The 26,660-nt window shown below is 42.3% G+C and overlaps 1 protein-coding gene across 19 annotated transcripts in view; it reads right to left on the minus strand.

Annotated features, from left to right (window-relative positions):
• Positions 1–26,660, minus strand: part of EHMT1 (euchromatic histone lysine methyltransferase 1) — a 143,102-nt gene that overhangs the window by 89,275 nt on the left and 27,167 nt on the right. For 3 of the 19 annotated variants that reach the window (XM_083721615.1, XM_083721610.1, XM_083721622.1), the window contains exon 1: positions 14,848–14,986. The exons of 12 other annotated variants lie outside the window; for them this stretch is intronic. Coding sequence is in view for 1 of the 7 variants with exons in the window: in XM_083721618.1 (XP_083577744.1) it covers positions 8,945–9,025 (81 nt within the window). In the remaining 6 variants the exon portion in view is untranslated. Of the gene's footprint in view, positions 1–6,339; positions 6,833–8,944; positions 9,061–14,847; positions 14,987–26,660 lie in introns of those variants that run through there. 4 more of the 19 variants (XM_083721603.1, XM_083721614.1, XM_083721618.1 and 1 more) reach the window with 4 other exon arrangements.

A 26,660-nucleotide genomic window follows, 5' to 3' on the forward strand; every position in this document is an offset into this window, starting at 1 on the left:
TTAAATCTCTGGTCCACAATTTTTCCCATGCATCCATCTGTATCGTATGCCCAAAGTCTTTTGCCCATTTAATCACGACTTATTTTACCTCTTCATCCTTTACTTCCGAATCAAATAATAATCTATACATTTTGGATAACACTTTGCTTTTATTTTGTATTAATTCTTTTTCTAGCTTTGAATTTTCTGTTGAATTTTTCTTATCTAATTTAAAGGTTTCATTCAATTGATGATATAATGCCTAATCTATCATATAATGCCTAATTTCTTCAAATTTCTTTAACGTCAATTGATTTGCCTCCTCTTTCAATAATTCTTTATAGGTTGCCCTCTTTTTTAATGCTTTTTTTCTTTACCAAAATGAACGCCACCAGGGAGTTTTCTGTTCCAATAGGCCTTTGTATTTATCCCATACTGTGTATAGTGTTTTCCTTATTATATAGTTAAAAAAAACCCATTCTTTTAACCAGCATAGACATGATGCCTCGTAATAGATCTTCAAATCTGGTAGGACAAAGGCTCCTCTTTCTTTAATGTCTATAAGTAACTTATGTTTTATTCTGGGCTTTTTGCCCTGCCAGATGTAATTTGAAAAGTGTCTCTTCCATTCTTTGAAGCATCCTGCCCTGCCTATCACTGGAATCACCTGAAATAGGAACAACATTTTGGGCAGCACATTCATTTTAATTGTGTAAATTCTCCCCCAAAATGAGAGATTCAATCTGTTTCATATTAATAATTCTCTTTTCATCTCTTTCCATGTCCTAATGTAATTGTTGTTATATAAATTTATGCTTTCCGCAGTGATCAAGATATTTAATTAATAAATATTTAAATTTTTTGACAATTGATAGACCACGCGACGCCTGCAATTATAATTTATCTTGAGCCTTCATATTTTTTTAGCCAAGACCTTAGTTTTATCTATATTCAATTTAAATACTGCTACCTGGCCGAATTCGTGGGTTCTTTCTAAGATTTTTGGTAAGCTTTCAAATGGATCTTCTGTTATTACTAAATCATCTGCATATGCTTTTAATTTAAAGGCTTTCTTTCCTATTCTTATTCACACCTCTCCATTCTTAAGGATCACACCTCTCCATTCTTAAGGAGATCAGCCCTGAGTGCTCACTGGAAGGACAGATCCTGAAGCTGAGGCTCCAATACTTTCGCCACCTCATGAGAAGAGAAGACTCCCTGGAAAAGACCCTGATGTTGGGAAGGATTGAGGGCACAAGGAGAAGGGGACGACAGAGGACGAGATGGTTGAACAGTGTTCTTGAAGCTACTAACATGAGTTTGACCAAACTGCAGGAGGCAGTGGAAGACAGGAGTGCCTGGTGTGCTCTGGTCCATGGGGTCACGAAGAGTCGGACACGACTGAACAACTAAACAACAACAATCAACCATGAGCAAGCTATGCCTCAAAAGGTGGCCTACACAAGATTTTCTTGATAATTAAATACCAGTGGCCATGTTTACACTTCTGTGGCAGTGATCCATGCTCTTTGCCAAGAAAAGGTGAATTTGAAACTGCTTGGTAGTCATAGGCAGGAGCAAGGCATTACACAGAACCATGTGATCGTGCTCACTACAATTTCTACTAAGTGCCCTCCTGCTTTCTTTAGAGGTTTCACAATCCATTACCTATATATATATATATATATATATATATATATATATATATATATATACACACACACACACACACACACACACACACACAGAATGGTACCTCGGGTTAAGAACTTAATTCTGAAGGTCTATTCTTAACCTGAAGCTGTGTTTAACCTGAAGCACCACTTTAGCTAATGGGGCCTCCTGCTGCTGCCGTGCCACCGAAGCACGATTTCTGTTCTCATCCTGAAGCAAAATTCTTAACCTGAAGCATTATTTCTGGGTTAGCGGAGTCTGTAACCTGAAGAGTATGTAACCTGAAGTGTATGTAACCCGAGGTACCACTGTGTGTGTGTGTGTGTGTTTGTGTGTGCATGTGTTCACAAGCCCCACATAAGCAGCTGAGAAACTAGATTAGAAACTTTTTTTAAAAAGTTACGAGCATTATTTGTTATACACTGAAATGTATCTTTTCTTCTATACTTGTGCAGCTCACACAATGCTGGCAAAACCAATGGAAAGTAGCATAAAGATAACCAATTTCAATTGAATTGAATTGAATTGAATTGAATTGAATTGAATTGATAACCAATTACACCTTTTAACTGTGCAATTAACAGTAAATGCATTATTTCTAATTGTGGTTATTCAACATTCTCCATTCAGTTCTGCAAAAAGAAATAATTTGTCTGTTGAAAGGCATTGAGAATGGACTTTTAAATATGACCAAATCAAATTTTCTACAACAGTCATCAATAATAAAGCTCATTTCATGAAAAGCATTACAAACATCAAATGCATCTGAAGGTACAGTCCTAGGCCAGGACCAGCAACCAGCTAAGAAAAAAAATCATATTCAAGGACAGTTTACTTATGCTAAAGTTATTTTCCATTCCAAAGTGTATTTAACATAGCTCTTTTAAATTCTTCTGGCTGACAATTTTAAAAAACCACATGTCTCCCTTGCTGGATGACAAGAGACTCAAAATTATAAAGATAAAGATAAAGATGAACGTATTGCCAACAATGTTTTTATTCCAGACAATACCGTTTCTAAGTTGTACAATATGCTTTCAAAAATGGCAAAAAGCTATCCTAGAATTCATCTGGAAAGGGAAGAAACTAAGGATAAAATACAAAATACTTACAGACAATAAAGACAGAAGAGAATTCTCCCTTCCGGATTTTAAATGTTATTATGAAGCGTCCTGTGTTACTTGGATCCGGGATTGGATCAAATTAGAGAATACAGATTTGTTAGATCTGGAAGGACATGATAACAGATTTGGATGCCATTTGTATTTATGGTATAATAAAGGGAAGGTTCATAAAGCATTTTACAATCATATAATTAGGAAGCCACTTTTAAAGGTATGGGGGAAATACAAAGACCTATTAGAACAAAAGACTACATGGTGGGTCTCTCCATTAGAAGTAATCTCAATTCAAAAAATAAATATGGAAAGAGAATGGCCCACATATAGGGATCTACTAGAAGAGAGAGAAGGGAAATAAAGGCTTAAGGAGTTTAGTGATATAAAAGATTATGTTTATGACTGGTTGCAATATCGTAAAATAAACGAGGTTTTTAAAGAAGACAATAAGAAAGGGTTTAGTTACACCATATCTAGATTCCAAAGATAAATTATAGATGAGAATACCAAACTTCTAAAGAAAATGTATAATTTCTTATTAGAATGGGAAAACAAAGATGAGGAGGTGAAAAGTGTAATGATTAAGTGGGCACAAGATATTGGACACAATATACAAATGTAAGACTGGGAAAAGTTATGGAAAGTGAACTTAAAATTTACTGACTGTATACTGCTAAAAGAGAATTAAATGAAAATGATGTATAGATGGTATATTACATCTGCAAAGATGGAAAAAAAATGTTTAAAACAGGTTCCAAAAAGTGTTGGAAATGTAAGGAAAAAGAGGGTACATTCTTTCATATGTGGTGGAATTGTAAATGAATTTAAAAATATTGGGAAATGATTTACGATGAATTGAAGATAACTTTTGTGAAAAATCCAGAAGCTTTATTTCAGGTCAAGATTTGCCGAAAGAGAAGAAAGTAACTGTTCATGTATGCTACAACTGCAGCTAAGATATTGCTAGCACAAAGATGGGAAAGCAATGAAATACCAACTAAAGAAGAATGGCAAGGAAAACTGATGGAATATGCTGAAATGGCTAAACTAATGGAAAGACTTCGAGATAAAGACAATAGAGATTTTAAGAAGGAATGGGAATAATTTATGTTTTATATACAGAATCAATGGGAAGAAATGGACTCACTTGCAGGGTTTGATTAAATACTTGCAATTTACAAAATGCAGAAATAGAAATAAGATGTTAAAATGATAGGTGAAGAAGAGTAAGAATTAACCAATAAGCAGGGTGAGATAATATGCCAAAAAAACCAGAAAGGGAAATTGAAGGAAGTCACGGGGGGGGGGGGGGAGAGGATTTATAAAGTATTTTGTTTTTGAAATAATGATTGTGATGATGATAAAATTGTAAAATTTAATAAAAAATTATTTATAAAAGATTATAAAGATAGACTTGCGGATCATATGGACAGATCATGAAACCATTAAACAAGGCAAGAATATAAATGAAGTGTGTGTGGAAATGTTTCCCTCAAAAGCATAGATTGGTTTACTGGCTACAGAATGTAATTCAACAGGGACAAATCTCAGGTTCTAGACTTAGGAAGCATACCTGTGCCTAATGTTAAAATGATCTAGGGTCTTAGCAAACCACAAACATAACATCAGTCAGCAATGTGATGCAGCAGCAAAAAGAAATGCTATTCTAGGCTACATCAACAGAAGTACCTCATGATGTCTGAAATAAAGATGGAGCTATGTAGAGGTATTGGCTGGCTTCAGTTTTTCCTGCATTGTGGTTTTCGCAATGCATGCAAACACACACACACGAGTCATGATTCATGATATATTGCCAGGTCAAAAATTACGAAACTGACATCATAATATGGAGTTCAAACCGGTTTTGGACTATAAATCAAGATATTGCCCAGCCCTAGTCAAGTTACAAGAAAGTAAATTTCAACTAAACACCAGGAAGAGCTTTCTGACAGTAAGAGTTGTTTAACAGTGGAAGAGACTCCCACAAGAGGTGGTGAACTCTCCTTCCTTGGAGGTTTTTAAGCAGAGGCTTGATGGCCAAATGTCATGCGTGATATAGTTGAGATTCCTGCATTGCAGGGGATTGGACTAATGACACTGAGGGTCCCTTCCGACTCCCCAAGTCGGTGGGGAAATCCGGTGGGGCGAGATCAGGAGAATATGGAGGGTGGGACAACTCAGCAACCTCAGTAACAATTTCACGCGGAATATACAATTCTTCCACCACCATTCCAACTCCACAATTCTTCCACTAAAGTACCGTATTTTTCGATCTATAAGACGCACCAGACCCTTTCAGTGCAGATTTCAGTTTTGGAAAAAGAAATCCGGTGGGGCCAGGTCAGGAGAAAATGGAGGGTGGGACAACTCAGCAACCTCAGTAACAATTTCACGCGGAATATGCAATTCTTCCACCACCATTTGGATGGACAAATGCCAATCCCACATCAATAACTAACAAACTCTGTTGACATTTGCCGCCGTTCTGCTCATTCAACTGTCTGGCAGACTGAGGGTCATCTTCGATGGTTTGCCGCCCTTCACAGAAACACTTAAACCACTCATACACTGTCTTTCAAGTTACAGCTTTGTCTCCATACACAATTGTGAGTATTTTGTGGGTTTCTGATTCCAAATGTATGTTCAAATATTTCTCACTGTCCGATTTCTGTGACCATTCACTGAACTTTCCGGTCACACCTTGTACATAGCTCTCTATGCTTGGGCCTTTCACCTTGAATAGAGATATTATGCCACCTGCCCCAGAGAAGGCAAGCCCCACTGATACCTGGCTTGCTCTTTCTCAAAGCAAAGACACCAGGTCTACATCACACTGTTCCGAACACACAACTATGGGTATTCCTGACACAAAGAAATGTTTTGGTTTTTTTTAAACACTTCACATCAGGCAAGTGAAAATCAAACTACTGGCCATTTTCCCTTCCCCAGTCCTCCAAGAGACTCAAACCTCCCATTATCCGTGTGTGTGTGTGTGTGTGTGTGTGTGTGTATTAAAGGGTTTGAGGGCAAAACTGGCCATCCCAGTGAGAAACAACATGCTTAAGTAATAGTTTATAACTTCCTGTTAACCGACCCCTTCCCAGCCCTCTCCCACACTCCTCCCAAAAATGTACATTAAATGAGGCAGGAAAACGTAAAATCGCAATCATTTACAAAATTTCAGCACAACCGTTCTAAAACTGGTACTTTTTCACTCAGCCATAAATACCATTCTACTGAGCAGCAGCAACAACAACCAAAGTCCAGCAGGTAATTTTACAACGATACTCTCCAGACACTCCACCCTCTTTAACCCCAAAACCCAAGTCCCAGACACCATTAAAATATCCTGCACTGATTTAGAAGAGGCAGCATTCTGCTCTGCTGCTTCACTTCTTGAGTAGGGGAACGGACAGTACAAAAATACAGTAACTAAATCCAGCCATGATCATCTTTTAAATCTTGCGTCCAAGATTCCCTCCTTTTAGCAGCTGGCAGTATTCCTGCAAGAGGAAGGAATCTACTACTGAAAGCACAAGGAAAGGGTTGAAGTGACAAGATACTGTACCTGTCAACACAGCAAATGTCTTCTTATTTTGAGGAAGACTCAACCAGATCCTCATTCAGTTGCTGCTCATGTGATTAAAGCTCCCTCTAAAGTGAGCATGCTCGGTGGAGAACTATTTCACCCTTCAAAGCTCCAGCCATTTCAAAGAGAAACTTGCAGGCTTCTCGGTAGCTGCTGGTATTTCAGGCAGCACAGATACAAGGACACTGCCCTTCTCTCTAGATATGATATGCGGTTAACCAAGATAATCGGCACACGTTCTAACACTATGCCAAACTCGAGGCAGATTACACTCGCCTAGAAGGAAAGTACAGTGAAAGGGTTTTATGGAGAAGGTCTTTATGCCAGTGGCCCAACTGCAACAGGCAAAATGGTGGAGGAGCTTGGAATTTAAGATTCCCAACATGAGTATAAATGCAAAAAAAAGGTGTTTGCAAACTCCAGCTTGAAGCGTATTTTAGCTGCATCAAGTTGTATGGCTGCAGTTGTTCTCAGTTTGATTTTTTTTGTTTCAATCACCAACAGGTTCAAAAAACATATACTTTTTTTTAAAGGGGGGTTAATGAGGACACACGAGCAGAACTCGATATAAATGTAAACAGCTACAGAATGCTTCAGCAACTCGCACAATTCAACCAAACAAACTGGATGGAAATTCGGAATAAATACAGCTTCTAAATCGCAAGCAGTTCTCCCACCTTTTTCACTGTTAAAGCTCGTATCATTGCAATCCTTCATGACAGTCAAAGCATATATACATATATACATAAAAATACACACACCCTACCAAAGAAAATGCTTTTGAATTATGGTGCTGGAGGAGACTCTTGAGAGTCCCATGGACTGCAAGAAGATCAAACCTCTCCATACTGAAGGAAATCAACCCTGAGTGCTCACTGGAAGGACAGATTGTGAAGCTGAGGCTCCAGTACTTTGGCCACCTCATGAGAAGAGAAGACTCCCTGGAGAAGACCCTGATGTTGGGAAAGATGGAGGGCACAAGGAGAAGGGGACGGCAGAGGACGAGATGGTTGGATAGTGTTTTCGAGGTTACCAGCATGAGTTTGAGCAAACTGCGGGAGGCAGTGGAGGACAGAGGTGCCTGGCGTTCTCTGGTCCATGGGGTCACGAAGAGTCGGACACGACTAAACGACTAAACAACAACACCAAAGAAAAAGCTCCACTAAGGCTAAGGACGAGCACAAATGCAAAAAGGAAAGTCAACATGTATTTGCAGTGATGATAAAGATTTAGCTTTTCTCCAAATACCAGAAAGAGGAGATGGGAAGGACAAAGCTGAGATATGCTGTGGGGCTATGATTTTATTTAAAAAAAAATGGAACAGGCGGAATCTCTCAATTTTGGTGCTCTCTTGGCAATAGAAAGGTGCACAACTATTCTTTATCAAGAAGCCCTTAATACCTTGTGACCAGTTTACCTGAGCAATTGCCTTACCACAGATATGCCCAACCATATCAACCGCATCAATCTGTGGAACTGGAACTACAGTTAAACAATCAATCCCTCTTCGCAGAGAACTTTGGGCATTGTATGTGGGGGGGGGGGTTAGGGGGTGTCATCTAATAACTCTCAGCATCCTGAACAAACTACAGTCCCTAGGATTCTTTGGGGGAACCCAGTGACAGGCATGTTACCTCTTTAAATGTACAGTGGTACCTCAGGTTAGGTACTTAATTCGTTCCGGAGGTCTGTACTTAACCTGAAACTGTTCTTACCCTGAAGCACCACTTTAGCCAATGGGGCCTCCCACTGCTGCCACGCCGCCGGAGCACAATTTCTGTTCTCATCCTGAAGCAAAGTTCTTAACCTGAGGTACTAATTCTGGGTTAGCAGAGTCTGTAACCTGAAGCGTATATAACCCGAGGTACCACTGTACAGTGTAAATGAGACCTCAGGAAGGACAATACTGAGCTAGTAAACAATAATATTTATTATTTTTTATAAATAATCGATCATCATCAGTCACCATTACTAGGAATCAAAAAATGTTAAAAATAAAGAAATACTGCTGTATTATGGAGTAATCTTTTTAAATAGAGGAATTCCTCATTGGCAAAGAAGGTGCACTCTGTACATGCTTATGCCCTTTATGTCTGAGACTCACTAATTAATTTTTCCACACTAAACTTTTTTCCCACCCTAAGCCCTTTTTAACCTCTTATTGATTCCCTGCCCAGGCCCGTCATATCTTGGTCTATGTTATAATAGCCCAATTCTAAGCAAGTTGCAAGTTGCAAGCAATTCAACAGGTCTCCCTTCCTTACTGAAAGAGTCCCATAGCACCTTAAAGACCCAACACTTTTTTATTTCGGCACCAGCTTTGGTGAAATAGAGCCCACTTTGCCAGGTGCATCATTCCCTGCTTTGGGTGTTGAAAGCATGATCAATTCACAAAGTCGAAATGCAGAGCTTTTGCTCCAGAGCAGCCCTGGAAAGATTAAGACGTGTTGCTAGCTCCAGGCCCTGCCATTCAGTGGCTACTGCCCTAAACCCAAAGCTTTAATGTGCACTGTTGACAGGAGAGGGGTTAAAAAAATCAACACCACCAACCCTCATTCAGTGAAGCACTGCAAGCATGACTTACTACAATGATCTGTTGCAATACCCAGAAGTGAAGCTCATCACCAGTCTTTACATTCAGCTCTAGCTGTGTCTTCCTGAACATGGCCCAAATGTTCCTGCGTTCATTGTCCGATGCCCAGGACAAAGGCTGTTTGTAGCAGAAGAGGAATACATGAGCAAACAGACATAGCTAAGGCCACACAGGGCAGGGCTCCCTCTACAGGCCTTTTGCACCACAATGAGCCTGCCCAGGAAGGAGATCCATTTCCCTTCCAACGTTCCTTGCTGCTGAAACAGCAGCCATTTCATAGGCACAAACTATGCTCTTAAAACAAAGGTCACCACGACCTCTCACACACAAGGAGGTGGTAGGGTGGTGGGAGACTACTGGCATTTTAGGAAAAAAGATTGAGTAGGTTTTAACTATTCAATCTGCTTTGTGACTTTGTGAATTCATTCTTGCCCTCCTCCTACCAGAGAGAGAAAAACAACTCTTCCCCTTCAAGAGGGATGAAATTAGTTTGGATAGACTGGCTAAACAATGATTAGTGTTAAGCAAGTTGGTCTTAGAAACTAGTCACTAAGATATCCCCCTAGGTCAGGCATATAGGCAAACCCGGCCCTCCAGATGTTTTTGGACTACAACTCCCATCATCCCTGACCACTGGTCCTGTTAGCTAGGGGTGATGGGAGTTGTAGTCCAAAAACATCTGGAGGGCCGAGTTTGCCTATGCCTGAGCTAGGTTCTGTTCTGACTTGAAGACAGCCTATTTTAGAAGCCTCTAGAGCAGAGCTTCCCAAACCTTTCAAGTTGGTGACACACTTTTTAGACATGCATTATTTCACTACACAGTAATTCCATTTTACTAGCAAACCAGAGGTTAAACTAACCCCTTTCCAGCCCTGAGAGGAGCACAGGGAGTGTTCAAGTGACATACCTACACACTGCAGCCAACACACTAATGTGTTGCAACACAGTTTGGAAAGCTCTGTTCTAGAACCTCAACACCTCCAAAACAGGCTTCCAGGTAAGAATGGGGCCTAATGGAGCTTCAAATGCATGACAATTTTATTAGTCTTTGAAGTGCCACAAGATTCTTTGGCTACACACACACCAAAAATTTAAAGCTCTTCTCCCCATCCCACCCACCAAACAACCCTGGGAAGAGTGATTTGCTAGATTGCTGAGGAATGTAGCTCTGTGAGGGGTGACAACAAGTTTCCAGGATTCTTTGGGGCCGTGTGATTTAAATATACGGGTGTATATGCAACCTAAGTTGCTTTTGCTGCAACCAAAGAAAAGAAACAGGGCAACCTTCCTGGAAGTTGCTACTATCAAGGGACAGTTTCAGTTCAAGAAAAGCAGTTATACCTCGGGTTACAGACGCTTCAGGTTAGCGACTCTGCTAACCCAGAAATAGTACCTTGGGTTAAGAACTTTGCTTCAGGATGAGAACAGAAATCGTGCTCCAAAACACGGCGGCAGCAGGAGGCCCCATTAGCTAAAGTGGTGCTTCAGGTTAAGAACAGTTTCAGGTTAAGAACGGACCTCCAGAACAAATTACCCGTATTTTTCGCTCTATAAGACGCACCAGACCACAAGACACACCTAGGTTTTGGAGGAGGAAAACAAGAAAAAAAATATTCTGAATCTCAGAAGCCAGAACAGCAAGAGGGATCGCTGCGCAGTGAAAGCAGCAATCCCTCTTGCTGTTCTGTCTTCTGGGGTAGCTGTGCAGCCTGCATTCACTCCATAAGACACACACACATTTCCCCTTACTTTTTAGGAGGGAAAAAGTGAGTCTTATAGAGCAAAAAATATGGTAAGTTCTTAACCCGAGGTACCACTGTACAGCTTCTTTTCACAATGTGTTCTGCGAGCGGCCATACAGGTATCAAGCTCCTTTAGAATCTGAAAAGTGGTGCATGAAATTCTTTCTTTCTTTCTTTTACTTTCTCTTTCTTCCTTTCAGGATCTCCCATTTTCAGAAAGAAAGGAAAAAACAAGAACATTCCTTTCCAAAAAGGACACATTCTTCCTTACGGGCTTTTGGTTAATTACATCATAATAATACGTAATTTTCAGAGATTCCTTCCCGGCAGGTATAAAAGGGGAAAGGTCCCAAATCCAGCCTTCTGCACACACCCTGCACAAACCTCCCAGTTCCCTCTTGACCTTATCTCTTCCAAGACCTGGTGTCACTTTTGAAAGTCTTAATAATGCAGCACAACATGCATAAAGAGACTGCAACAAACAAAGGACTCCCAAGGGGAGAAAAAATTATTTTTCCTGCATCTTTTATTTTTCCCATTAAATTAAAGCTACTCAGCCCGTGCCACAGAAACCTCATTTTCCTCTGTATACTCCGGGGGAGGGGGGGTGTAGATGACAATCCCTGCAAAAAAAAACCTGAGTGCCATTTTTTACTACCATTGAAATAACTCTCAGGAGGAGATTGGTATTCTAAACCTACAAGGCTCCACAAACGGTTTTGAAAGGTAAGTGTCATAGCTGCCTGAAACCCTAGAGATGTGGGGTCTCCTGTCTGAAACCCTAGAGCCAATGCCAGTAATTGTGGACAATACTGAGCTACTGCAGATGGGCCAGTGGTCTGACTCAGTTTAAGACAGCTTTCCTACATTCCTATTCAGCATCTGAGACTGAGGAACCAAACTTCTGCCCCATTCTAAGACCACCCATTTTTACAGGTGAAGTCAAAGCTTGGCAAGACCTGCATTGGTTAATTCTGCAATCCACCAGAAATGCAAATGTTGGGAGGGCAAAGGAAGATGGGGAAGTTATCAGGGTCACTGCTAAGAAAACCTATGTCCTATTCATTTCAGCAGTTTTAAGCAACGCTTTTCTCTGTACACGCCATGCATTTAAAAGTACATTTAAAGCACATGGCTTCCTCGAAAGAATATTGGGAATTGCTGTTGTTTACCCCTGCCCCAGAGCTACAATTCCCAGCATCCTTAACAAACTACAGTTCACAGGATTCTTTGGGAAGAAGTAATGTTCTTTAAATGAAGGGTGTGCACACAATACAATGGATTACACTCTTAAAACATTCATAATAAATATCTGCTGGTGTACAATGCTCTTGTTCTGATCTGACAATGCAAGTTGAGAATCGTCAACTCCATGAAACCTAGTCAGGTCACTATATAACTGCTATACTATATCTGAAAAACAAACTATAGGCAAGGCTCAACGTGCAAAACCTGTGAACTTCAGCAACCAACAACATATTAAGTACAGCACTTTATAATGGTCATCTCTTGTCTTCATTAAGCCCCACTGCATGTTGTAGCAGCAGCAGATGCATAAACCAGAAATTGCTTGAGTGAAAAGGAATATCTGAATCACACACACTCTTTGTTAACTTCCAAGAATGTGCTTCAAGAATACTGCTTTAAATCAATGGGACTGCATTCAGCCAAGGGAATTCGTTTCTCTACTACCTAAGGAGGAGGAGACAGATGGAAATAATCAGAGGTGTTGTACAGTGAGATAAAGGCATAGCCATGTTGGATGTGATCTTAACTCTGACTGTGAAAGAGGCAGACAAAATGGCTTCCTCCATGCTGCTTTTTACAAAAACACTGCAGATAACACAAGCAACAGCTCTGCTTCCAATTCTCTTGGGCTCTAAGGTGTCTCCCCCGCCCCACATCACTTCCCTTCCTATCTCAACCGCTTAAATTTTGTACACTCTTGTGCTCTTTGCAGAAAACCCTGATTTTTTGGTTCTGTCCTAGCAATCTGCCTCTTTAAAAAAAAAAAAAAAAACTTCTCAATTGTCTGCTGACACTTGTAATGCCTGCAGTTGGCTTGAGTGGCGTTGCTTCTGTTAGTCAACTAAGCAATGGATTCTGCCAGGCAAAAGGTGAGGCCTCTACTCCACATATAATGAGCAGAAAAACACCCATGGGTGGGGACTGCAACTCACCCTTGCAATTTCCAAAAATAAAAGTGATGAAGTAATTGCAAGGAGGTAGTGTGAACCAGTGAAAGTCTAGTTCACTTTTTTTTTCATGCGAAAACAACAGCAAAAAATGGTTTCATAAGATTTTAACATCGAGCATCTTGTAAAGTCCTCTCTCCGTGAAGGCAAATGTACAGGAAAACGTGGGCGGAAACTATTTTGAAGGCAAAGTAATAAAAAGCCAATGACCTGAGTAAAGAATAGATCTTTGTACACAAGCAAAGCCTCGCCTCCTGCATTGACTTCAGATCTAGTTTCTGTTCACAGACCCTCGTGCTTAGCCTTATTTTCACAGCTCAAAATACATTTATGAATGGCTGTGCCGTTTCCTGACTTACAACAATTATCAGTGTAAGGGAGTGTCACCTCGTGCATAGCTAGAGACTTTGAGACTTTAAATCTATATCACTGCCCCACATAGATTAATCCAGGTAACTCTACTGATTGGCCTAACATGAAAGACTTAACCACACAAGGCAGTTGTGCCATGCTGGCTGGGGCTGATGACAGCTGTTGTCCACAGACACCTGCAGGGCACCACAATGGCGAAGGATGGTCTGAGCCCTAGGGATGGCCTAGAGCTGCCAACTTTTCCAGACAGCTCTTGCGACTCTTTTACCATTTATATAAGAGAGAGTAAATTAAGTCAATTATATCCCAAACTCTTCCCAGCCAAGTCTGCAAAACTGCTCTTCCATTCCAGATTCAGCTGGTGAACCTTTTGCCTGTGAAAGTTGCAGTAGCTCTGCCAGAAACAGGCTTTATTTCAAGACAGACCTCTTTGAACCATGGCGTCTGACTTAGGTTAGGTAGGCGCTGTCTAGAAACTGAAAGATTTTCATGTCTTGTCCTTTTCAAATCCCCTGCTGCGCTTGCATTTGCGAATGCACGGCAAATTGGCAAGCTTTGCTGACCTACACACAAGCAGCATTTCCAAGCAGCAGGCGCAATCTTGGGAATCAAACACAAAACAGCATATAAACCACTAACCCCAGTTAAGGCCCTTTTTTTTTTTGGTGAAGAGGGTTTTTGTTTGCCTGGAAGGTTGATTGCTTGGGAAGCCACACAGGACCTGTGTCAATCTTTGCTAATCCAAAACCCTACGCTAAAATCAAAATAATCCAAAAGAACAACTGTGGAGCAACAAGCCTAGAGTTATAGACCTCTCTTTTTAGGATACCACCTCCCTTTCCAGTCTAGTGCAACAGCAGAAACCCAGCCATGACAGAAACCACCTTTTGGCAAAGCCTTGGAGTGACAAAGCTGTTCTTTCCCCTTGAACTGACATGCCAATCAGAGCAAAACAATGCATCAAACCAAGGCCACATTTACCACACACAAATATACCATCCCATGTCTCTGCAATGCTAGAAAGCCTCCTTTTGTTCACCTGCCTGCTTGCTTTGCCATGGTATAATGTTATTGACCAGATCATGAAAAGCAAAACAAATGCTAAAATAAATAAATAAGTCAGTAAATCGTATGGATCATCTGCAGAAGAAAAGAAGATTATTGCAATGGCATTCCGTAGCTTCACAACAGTCAGCAGATTTTGGTGTGAAACTTAAATTGCTTTCATGCCTTTGACCACGAAGGCTTCCCATGTGAGATGTAGAGGCCCAGCTCAGAAACACATCATAAGCCATCTCTGCCAGTTCTTTCCCTCTCCTAGTTTACCAGCCCACGCTCCAAAACACTGGAAAAGCAGGTCCTTGCTCTGCGCTGGTTGAACAGGCCAGCCAAACTACATATATTTGTGTTCAAGTCCTCCAGACACACATATATCAGCAGGAAGCAGTCTGAAGCCATCTCGTGTCAACTGCTTGGCTGTGCTGCTTTCAAAACCGATTCCAGCTTCTTCAAAAGAAGCAATTAGAGCCCCATAGTCGGCTGAAGCCCCCTTGGCAAGAGAATGAAGCTGCCAGATAACCCCTACCTCTGGTTCTGTCTGGAGAAAGCTGCGAAATCTCCTTCCAGGCCTCTAATTCCTTCGTTCACAATTCCATCTCCCTCTATGGGTGCAGTTTCCACAACAGAGCATGCTCAGTAGAAACTGATCTTCAGCCATTTCAGAGCTTTAATGAAACGCAAGCAGAAGGAAGTGCCATTAAGCTCAGAAAGACTCAGGGATTCAGCCAACCTCGCCTTGTTACATCCACAGCCCCTATCAAGGTGAGTTGTTCAGGCATTTAAAAATGCAGGATCCAGCTCCCTACTTGTGACAGGCAGAAGGCAACAAAAAGCAGCCATGCATCTCCAGCAGAATGAGTGCAAGAACTTGTGTTCAAAAGAATGCACATCCATTAGAAGAAAACGTTTGAAACCCTAGGCCACAAGTTTCATCAGATGCCATTAAAGAATGTTCCAAATGATACAAACATTTCAAAATGCAAATAGTGAGAGAGGTTCCCGTGTTAACCCTAAACATGGAATCTTTCACACGATGCCTAGAAACCCATCCCAAGCCAATTCATGTTCATATTTAGAGGGAGACATACGTGCGATGTACAGAAGCACAAAAAGTACTACTAAATAAAGATCCAGCCTATGATTTGTTAATTGAGGTATTGCAAGCAACCATCTTTATAACCGAGGAGGGGATTTCACAATACGATTACTCCTTCATTTCTAATTCGTATTCCACATGCCTTCTCAGAATGCCAAAAATCAAATCAAGGAACCCGAGTGTCAAAAGATAATGCACCTGCATGCACACACAAAACAATTCCCACAGTAAAATGCTAGACATCTTTCCAGTTTACATGAGTAGCTGTTTAGAATCAATGGCGCTACTCACATGAGCAAAGAAGGAAACCACAGGAGAATTAAGAATCAAAGCGTTTTACTGTGATCAATTCTCTAAAATGCAACTTGCTCCATTCCTCCCTTTGCCTCTTCCAAGTTCTACTGGGCAATCAGAAATATCCATCCAATACTTGTTTAAGTTCTGCTCCTTTCTGTCTACTACTCGTTTCTCCTATTAGGTAACAAAACATTTCAGGTGCTGGTGGGGAAGATCATCAGTATGCAATGCAAAGACACACTAGGGCAGGCATCTTCAACCTCGGCCCTCCAGATGTTTTGAGACTACAATTCCCATCATCCCTGACCACTGGTCCTGCTAGATAGGGATCGTGGGAGTTGTAGGCCACAAACATCTGGAGGACCGAGGTTGAGGAAGCCTGCACTACGGGATACAGGCAACTCCCATTTGCACAGGGATTGCATTCAGCAGAGTGCACATAAACACCATCCCATCCCCTTCCAGGGCCAAAAACAGTGCACATTGACGGTGATGCGCATTCCAGATGCATGCAAGCAAGGAGTTAGTAACACTATGAGAATATTTCTGTACTCAATCTAAATCACGGGTAGGCAAACTAAGGCCTGGGGGCCAGATCTGGCCCAATTGCCTTCTCAATCCGGCCCGCGGACGGTCTGGGAATCCGCGCGTTTTTACATGAGTAGAATGTGTCCTTTTATTTAAAATGCATCTCTGGGTTATTTGTGGGGCATATGAATTCGTTCTGCTTCCTTTTCAAAATATAGTCCGGCCCCCCACAAAGTCTGAGGGACAGTGGAGTGGCCCCCTGCTGAAAAAGCTTGCTGACCCCTGAACTAGATGCTTAAAATTGAAGCACATGTGTCAAGACTGGGCTAAGCACCTTGGGCCCTGCTTCCTCGTCATTTCAAGCCAGGGCAACCATTGTTCAATTTTCATTTTGTTTTCTAAAGGCAAAATTAACTAAAAGAGCAAAATTCAGTCCTGACCAGAGGCAGCTACTCTGCATCCCCCAAGTGACCCCAAGTATCCTACACCGAAGCTGGCTCCTCTTTCTGAAAGCCGTTCATCTCACAGCACACTCCTGATCAGAGGAAAATGTCAAGGCCAAGGCTATAAACCTTTACCAGGTATCTTCAGATCTTGTACTTTGCTGGAAGGTCAACCATAACAGTATTAAAAATGTGCAATTTGTGGGGCCTCTTATTTCTCCAAAAGAAGCTTGTTTATCCTGTTCGTAATGCAAAGGCCTTGGGGCAGTCATCTACTTCCAAATCTGGACATATGCTTTCTCTTGGGCAAAACACATAGTCTGCCTGCCTAAATCTTCCCACTTGATATAGTGATGGTCACTGAACTGGGTGACTTTAAGGGAGGGTTAGACAAATTCATGGAGGACAAGTCTACTAGACAAGATGGCTAATGTTCTGCCTCCGCTGTCAGAAGCACTAAGTGACAGGTGCTGGGAATAGCAATTGGGGTCAGAGCTGTTACACTCAGGTCCTGTTGTGGTTCACTGTGACATGTGGGCTTGATGGGCCTTTGGTCTAATAATAATAATAATAATAATAATAATAATAATAATAATAATAATAATTTATTATTTGTACCCCGCCCATCTGGCTGGGTTTCCCCAGTCACTCTGGGCGGCTTCCAACAAAGATGAAAGATACACTAAAATGTCACATATTAAAAACTTCCCTGAACAGGGCTGCCTTCAGATGTCTTCTGAATGTCAGGTAGATGTTTATCGCTTTGACATCTGGTGGGAGGGCGTTCCACAGGGCGGGCGCCACTACCGAGAAGGCGCTCTGCCTGGTTCCCTGTAACTTGGCCTCTCGCAGTGAGGGAACCGCCAGAAGGCCCTCGGAGCTGGACCTCAGTGTCCGGGCAGAACGATGGGGGAGGAGACGCTCCTGTACTGGTCTAATCCAGTACAGCCCCTCTTATGTTAAACCTCATAGATCCTGCTGACAAGGACCACCACAAAACTAGCACTCTCCTTTTTCAACCCTAAAATATCATTATTAAATATATTTGGATCCCACAAGAAACTGGCACATCTGATGATTATATCTACACCTAGCTCAAGCATTTCCAGCTTGTTTCCTTGGAAACCAAGGAGGGGAGCTCTTGCAAATCTTGCAAGAAGGGCTTCTTTTTTAATGGTTACATAATGAAAATAAGCCTTCAACTCTTGTCAGTACAGGGTGGCCGGGGGGGAAAGCCAGCTGGAAAGCCAGCTAGGTACCAACAGAATTATTATTAAAATACAGTGGTACCTCAGGTTAAGAACGTAATTCGTTCTGGAGGTCCATTCTTAACCTGAAACTGTTCTTAACCTGAAGCACCACTTTAGCTAATGGGGCCTCCTGCTGCCGCTGTGCGATTTCTCTTCTCATCCTGAAGCAAAGTTCTTAACCTGAGGCACCATTTCTGGGTTAGAGGAGTCTGTAACCTGAAGCGTCTGTAACCTGAAGAGTCTGAAACCCAAGGTACCACTGTATATAGATTAAAGCAGCCAGCCAGCTGTTTAGGGCTACCTCTTTCTGAAGATGTGTGCCCAAAAGCATTTTCTTCTGTGGTATTTGGGGATGAGGCGGAAAGCATGCAAGTCAAGGTTCTGTTGCTTATAACAGAGCAGGAACTCTGCTTCCAGTGGATGAACAATTTAAGTAGAAAACCATGTAAACATCAAAGGTTACACATTAGCACACCGTTTTTTGAAAAACAGATTTGCCTGAACTGCAGAGTGAAGAAAGGATGCATCAAGAGCAAAAAGAGCATTTTTCCCGTTTCCCAGGTGGGTTTTGCTAAAAGGTCAGGTTCCAGAGTTTAAGGCTGCCTCTGCAGGAACTTGATAATCTCAAGAGTCGACTACTGCAATGTGCTCTATGTGGGGCTACCCTTGGGCCTGGTTTGGAGACTCCAGCTGCAGCAAAACTGTGGACAGCGACAGGCTGCCATCAGCACATAACTCCAGTGCTCAAAAGTTTGCACTGGTTGCCCCTACACTACCAGGTCAGGTTGAAGATCTTAATATTTTGTAAACTCCTTAACAATAATAGCCACTCCTCTACTGATGCCCTTTCCCTGCCCAGGAAGTTATTCCACAATATGCCGCTTCTGAACATGGAGGCCCCATTTAGATATTATGGCCAATACCATTTGTCTAATTTCACTTTAAAGCCATCTGAAACAGTGACCATCATCACACTCTGGGGCAGCAAATCCCATAAATTATTTTTGCATTGCACAGAAGCACAGTGCATGTTCTGGTCTGTTCTGAACATCCAGCCACCCTCCTCTATTCAGTGACCAATCCTGCTACAAGTGCCAGCCCTATGAAAAGGAAAACATCGTATCTCTAGTCACTTTCTTCCTACCATGTATAATTTTATTAGCCTCTCCCATAAGCTAAATAGCCCCAAATACTTCAGCCTTTCCTCATTGGGAATGTGTCCAAACCCTTTTATGACCAAGCCAAAGGACCTAAACAAAACAAAAATAATATCCCTTCTTGCAATTATCAGCACCTGGTGTTTAAAGGCATGTGCCTCTGAACCTGGAGGTAGCTGGCTAGTAGCTACAGATGGCCTTATCATCCACTAATTTGTCTAATTTGGCAGTCACCACATCTTGCAAATAAGACCAGAGTGAAACAATCCTCCCTCCATTTGTGATACACAGCTGTTGTTACTCAAGAGGCATTCTGTGAAGGGAGACCATAGCCATTATGTCCACGGCCACTGGTAGCCTTCTCCTCTGTGAATTGTCTAATATTCTCTTAAAGCCATTCAGGTTGGTGGCATCTTCCCGCCTTGTGGAAGTCAGTTCCATAGTTTAACTAGGCACTGAGCAAAGAACTCATTTCCTTTTCTTCTTTTTTTTGAAACCTCTAATATTCAGCTTTAATGGATGAGCTCAGATTCTCGTATTATAAAGCAAGGTGAAAAGCATCTCTTTGTCCACTTTCTCCACAGCGTACATTATTTTACAAGCATCTCTTTCTCACATTTTTTTCCTAAGTTAAAGCATGCAAAACACTGTGCTCTCGTGGGGGAATTTCTCCAGCAAACTCTCTGCACCTTTTCCAGATCTGCAATATTCTTTTTGAGTGATCAGGAATGCACACAGTATTCAAAGCGTGGTCACGGCATTGATTGTTATAAAGGCACTATGTTATTAGCAGTTTTATTTTCCATTCCTTTCACAATGATCCTTAGCACGCAATTTGCCTTTTCATAGCCATTGGGGTCAATGTCTTCATTTAACTATCCACAATCCAGAGGTAGAAAAAAGTTTTCCTGGTTAGTCACTGACATTCAGAACCCATTAGTGCTCCTTTTTGCCCATCCATTCAATTTGAAGAGAGCCCTTTGGAGATTCAACACAATTCCTTTTGTTTTTAACCATCTGCAAACAGTGTTCAAAATTAGCCAGGCAGCAGGCGCATTTTGCACCTGACTATTGACCACTTGTGACCAAGTGAAGGAGCATGGGCGCCAGGATGACACCTGACACCTCCACCATCTGGCTGGCTGGTGCACAGAAACATTTTTTTTGCTGCCATGCTATGGCACGGGTCAGATCTTAGCTGGAGCTGGCAATACACACAAATTATTTTCAGCTTTATGGGGCCATATGGCAAATAGTTTTTATAGCTCAGTTTCTAACACTGCCCACAAACCCAGTTACCTTACTGCTTGCCCCAACTGAGTCATAAATGAACAAGCAAAGAAGGCATTACAGAACCTTGAGGAACACCATTTCTTCTATCTCTTGACTGGGAGAACTGTCCATTATACTTTCTGCTTCCTGTTCTTTAGCCAGTTTTCAATAAGAGGGCTGGTCCTCTTCTCCCATGACAGCTGTCTTTACTCATGAGCCTCTGGTGAGAGGCTTTGCAAATAGTTCTTCAAAAGTCCAAATACATTATGTCTACCTGAACACACCTCATCCATATGCCTATTAGCACTCACAAAATAGCGAGTTGGAACTTACCTTCACAGAAGCCATGCTGATTCTTCTTCAGCAAGACTTGTTCTTCTATACACTTGATTTTTAAAAAATTGTGTTTTCTACCATTTCAAGCTAACCAGCATATAAATTTCTCTGATTTCTTTCTAAAAATTACATTGGCTACTTTCCAGTCCTCTGTTGCAGAGGCTGATCTTAGGGATAAGATGTGTGTTTTTGTTCAGAGTTAAGCAATTTCACATTTCTGTCAAAGCCAAATGATGCTCTTCTTCAGCTATTGCGCAACCTTCATTGCAAGGTCCCCCTGAGTTCAGTTATATAAATTCAATTAATAATAATAATAATAATAATATGCTAGTTAGCTTTCCACAAAAGCAGAACCAGTCCTTCATGAGACTGCTGTGCATTCAGTTGATTTGTTCAATTTCAGCCTCCAGGCTTTTTATACATTTATTCTGTTGTCTTCAGAAGATTAGATTTAGCAAGCAGGCAAAGGCTGCTCTCACACACCCCACAAGTGCAGATATTCATTTAAATAAGCAAAGGCTTTAACCAAAAGGTATACTAATAATCAAAATAACTTAGTTCCTACAGTTGGCAACACAGAACAGACAAATATGGAAGTGAAGAAGTATACAGAGTTGGAACACAGCTGCAGCATGTTCACTGAAGTTCCACACACCATACTGACCCAGATAATACCAAGGTGCAGGTACTTGTTTATAAAGCCCTATAAGCTTAGACCCAGAAAGACTGTCTCACCCTTTACAGACCCAGCCAATCCCTGTGCTCTGCAGGAGAGGACTTCCTGCAGGTACCATCGTATAAGGAGGTCAATTCCAGGTGATGTAGGAATTAGACCTTTAGAGTGGCCAGCACCTGCTCTTATACTACATAATAGGTGTTATCTCTGTTATCTTTTCAGCATCTGTTGGAAAAAAACTTCCTCTTCCAACCAGCCTAATGAGCAGAGTTCTTTTATCCCCATCTGGTTCTGGCTCTGGAACTAGTTTTTTTTTTAATGTGGAACTGTTTTAAATTGTTTTTACACTCTTCTTGTTTTGTGGCTGAACTATTTGATTTGAAGAAACTAGAATGCTGAACTCCTTCAAAGGCCTGCAGAATAGTTCTGAGCCTACGTGCTATTCGCCCAAAGAAGCTGCTTTAAAGTCGGAGCAGGCAGGTGTCAGACTTGGGGGGTCTACTTCGGATTTTTTAACTGGAAACTCAAGAGCCACCAAGTGAAGAAAGCTGCAAAAGGCATAAAGGTAAAGGTAAAGGTACCCCTGCCCGTACGGGCCAGTCTTGACAGACTCTGGGGTTGGCAGGCGCTGGGACCGAGCAGCGGGAGCGCACCCCGCCGCAGGGATTCGAACCGCCGACCTTTCGATCGGCAAGTCCTAGGTGCTGAGGCTTTAACCCACAGCGCCACCTGCGTCCCTTAGAACTAAATCCTTTTGAAGCCAGGACTTTGTTTTTGAATTGAGCCAGCACTTCTCCCCCACACAAATCCACTCCTGGTTATCCCCCACTCTTCACTTCAGTAATATAATGTGGGGTCAGTGTCATTTTAGTTGATTCATTTTATTTAAAAGCATTTCTAAAACATTTAGTGTTTTTCAAAAAACAACCAGTATCTAAACAGGTGTGCACTGCAAGCAATGAAAAAGCAACATCCATTAAAACAAAAATGCAACCTAAAACCAATGCAACAGTATGAAAAGATATAAAAGCAAATGAAACAGAGTTCAGGGGATTCATACACACAAACTGGGTCCTGTTTTAAGAGCCAGGCAGTGGCGTAGCGTAGGTTGTCAGCACCCGGGGCAAGGCAAGTAATTTGCGCCCCTAACCCGTGGATTTGCGCCCCCTAACCCTAACCCCCAGATGTTGCACCCGGTGCGGCCGGCCCCCCCTGCACCCCCCACGCTACGCCACTGGAGCCAGGGAAAGCCTGGGCAAACAGGCAAGATCTTTGCAAGACATCTGAAGCAACTGGTGGTCACTGCTTCACGTGTGACAGAGAGAAGGACATTCCACAGTACAGGGACAAATGCAGACTGTATCCTTTTGGGAGCCAACAACCTATTACAGTGGCACCTCAGGTTAAGTACTTAATTCGTTCCGGAGGTCCGATCTTAACCTGAAACTGTTCTTAACCTGAAGTACCACTTTAGCTAATGGGGCCTCCTGCTGCCGCCAAGCCGCCGGAGCCTGATTTCTGTTCTCATCCTGAAGCAAAGTTCTTAACCTGGAGCACTATTTCTGGGTTAGCAGAGTCTCTGACCTGAAGAGTAAGTAACCTGAAGCGTCTGTAACCCAAGGTACCACTATATATTCTGCAGGGTGAGGTTGCACAAGTAGAATACCTCCAGATCATTTTGTTATTGCCTTCACTGTATCAGGATTCTGGCATCTTTGCCAATCTACTTCAAATCACCGGAGATCTATCAGTATGCCAAGAACCAATACTCTTCCAAGGATGGCCAACATACTTCTTTTTTTGCTTCCGATGACTGTCACCAAATAGCACCAATAAGGTCACTCTTATGACCTTGGGTGGGGCTTATTGCAGCCTTAAGCTATGTATGAAACACAGAGGTGACTCATACTTTTGATCAAGTTGAGCATGACATAACCTCATTGCAAAGTGCCCATAGAATCAAGCTACTCAAAGGAACCCCAACACTCTTATCAGCAAAAAACCTTTAAAAAGTTGCATGCATTTCTGCAATGCATTTCTCGTGGCGGACGCAAACTAAAATATGGTATACACTTGTGCAGCCTTGCAGAGAGGTTGACTTTGCAAAAATGCAATCACGCAGCAGGTCTTTCTGTCAAAGGAAAGTAGTGTGAGATTTTCTCAACTTGAGATAAAAATAAGGAAGCCTCAACTTGAGTGCAAAAAGCTGACAACTTTACTAGCTCACATAATTACAGTGGGAAAAGATTCTGACATCCCCTTGGACGCTGGTATAAAACCAAGGAGGAGAAAAAATTACAGGTCAATAAACCTTGTGCTCAACCTTTTTTCTATTTTTATCCCTTTGAAAGGCTGATTTAACAGGAAAAACTAAAAGGAGGCAAAGTTTTGGTACTTTTCGTCAATGCTCAAGAAAACAAAGAACTGTGAAGTTCGTCAAATCATGGAAGTTATCTAATTATACCCATCCCATTCCAAACTAGTTTGCATTCTATATTTGGTAATGTGAAACTGATCACAAAGTGTGTGTTATTGAAACTATTCTTTATGAAGTACCATGCACAGATGGTGCTATAGAAATAATAAATAACACCACAAATCTTATTCATGTGCAGAATTTGCATGCACTAATCTGTAAAGAAAAAGAGCTTTGGCTAAATCCCCCAAAGCATAGTGATTCAACCCATCTAGGAGTCTGCACTTACCGTATTTTTCGCTCTATAAGACGCACTTTTCCCCTCCTAAAAAGTAAGGGGGAAAGTGTGTGTGTCTTATGGTGCGAATGCAGGCGGGAGGATCTGCTCAGCGCTCCCTATAAAGAGCCATGGAATGTGTGTGCGGTCTTGGGCAGTCCTTCTCCCTCCTTGGGGAAAAGCCCCCAAGAGCCGCACACACACTCCGTGCGCTCTTTAAAGGGAGCGCAGCTCTTGGGGGAGCCTTAGCCGCGCACAGCCTCTCCCAGGCAGGGGATGAAGGCTCCCCTTGCCCGGGAGAGGCTGCGTGGCTAAGCTGCACTGCGATCCCGCTGGCTGTCTTGGCTTATGGCTTAGCCGCGCACAGCCTCCGCAGGGCACGGGGAGCCTTCCTCCCGCTGCCCTGCGGAGGCTTTGTGCGGCTGTCCCTGGCTTTTCCGGTTGGCTTTTGCACCTCCCAGAAAAGCCCCCAAGAGCCTGCAAGCCCCGCACACACGCTCCACACGGCTCGTGAAAGGGAGCGCTGAGCAGAGTCTGGGATGCATACAGGCTCTGCTCAGCGCTCCCTTTAAAGAATATTTCTTTTCTTGCATTCCCCCTCTAAAAACTAGGTGCGTCCTATCGTCCGGTGCGTCTAATAGAGCGAAAAATACAGTACATTTGTAGCATATCTGCAGCCTATTAATGCCATTTCCTTTCTACTGATCTGACAAATATGCAGGAAAGAGTCAGTCTCCTGATGAGGACTACAAACAAATAAAAACCAAAAATGAACAAAAACAATAGTCTTCCTTCTCTAGCTTTAAAGGCCATAGAATGCTTAATCAGCCAAAGGTCTAGTTATAGAGGAACGTTTTTGCCTGGTGCCTAAAGATATGTAACAAAGGCACCACGCAAGCCACCTTGGGGAGAGAATTCCACCACAGAAAAGGCTTGTTATCATTTTGCCACCTTCCAGACCTATCATGGAGGGGGCACACGAAGAAGGGCCTCAGATGGTGATCACAGGATCCGGGTTGGTTCCTATGGGGAGAAGCGGTCCTTGATGTATTGTGGTCCTGGGCCATTTAAGGCTTTATAACACTTTGAACTGGGACCAGACACTAACTGGCAGCCAGTGCAGTTGGGCTGAGATCAGTGTAATATGCTCAAACTGGTAAGCAACCTAGCCAATGAATTCTGCACCAGCTGATGTTTCCAAACTGTATTCAAAGACAGACCCATGTATAACGCATGTATAACAGTAGTTAAAACTATCCCTTGTCTAGATAGGGACGCAGCTGCATCACCAGCCAAAGATGATGGAAAGCACTCTGCGCCACTGAAGCCACCTGAGCCTCAAGTGGCAGCAAAGGATCCAGGAGTACCCCTCAGCTATTCACCTGCTACTTCAGAGGGAGTGTAATCACATCAAGATGAGGCAACCTCACCTAGGCAATCTGACCTAGGGAACCACTCACGAATAGTGCCTCAGACTTATCTGGATTGAGCTTCTGTTTGTTGGCTCTCATCCAGATCATTACCAAGGCAAGACAACAGTCCAGCACATCCAGTGCTGCTCTGCTCTGGTACTCCAAATCATTCGGAAAAGATGAACGCAAACCCGTTGTCCAACTACTGCAAAAATCATTGTGCCACAAAACTCTCCACAAATCCAGATCTCCTACTGCTGTGTATCGCAATGGCAATTACTAATGGAAACACCAGAGCACCTCTTGAGAGAGATAAAAGCAGACTGTGACACTGTGCTAATTAGCAGAGAAGAAGCTCAAAAGATGGACTTCCAGGTCACAAGCAGCTTTCAGTTCAGTCTATTTTCAATTTTAGAATTGAGGAAAATTTACTTGAGGGCTAGTCAACCTACCTTACAGGGTTGTGGGGAGGATAAAATGGGGAGGATGAGAACTACATATAACACCTTGAATTCCTTGGAGTAAAGATGGATGTCAATGTAATAAGCAAACAAGAACCTCCATGGCCATCTTTCTTTATGTGCATTGCTAGAGATCCTGAATACCAACACAACATTCAGCATTATTGCAAAAATGTCTCCTCCCCTCTCTCTCTTTGTACATGTTCAAATTCCCCTTATTCCTTCAAATACCCAATCACCACCATCTCTACTTTGATTTTCGCTAAGCATCCTGAGCCTTGTGACTTACTAGAATTCCATATTCCCTGAAGTCTGTTGCATTTTGCTGCTTTTATCTCCTTTTCATTTCCCCTAATAGTTTGCTCCCTCTGAAATAAGTGTTGTATGTAGCTCAGTGGTATAGCATCTGCTCTGCATGCAAATCTCTGTATTGTAACCTTCAGTTTTGCCTCTTAAAGACTCTTCTGCCTCATTCTGCTGTATGTGGTTACAATTTCAAAGTTCAGAGTATTAGGAAGCATGATAGTTCAATGGCCAAGGATGACGGGAGTTCAGCAACAAAAGGAGGGCCGAAGGGGTTGTACTATTATTATAAGTTCAAGGTGCTGGTTTGGGTGGTTTAGTTTGGGTATATAAGGTCCCAGAGAGCATGGGACCAGGATTCATGAAAGATAGGTTTACCCTTTGTATTGGGCCTTTAGTGGTATCGGCACCACCC

The sequence above is a fragment of the Podarcis gaigeae genome, assembly GCF_964106915.1.
Source record: "Podarcis gaigeae genome assembly, chromosome: Z".
Taxonomy (NCBI): Eukaryota; Metazoa; Chordata; class Lepidosauria; order Squamata; family Lacertidae; genus Podarcis; species Podarcis gaigeae.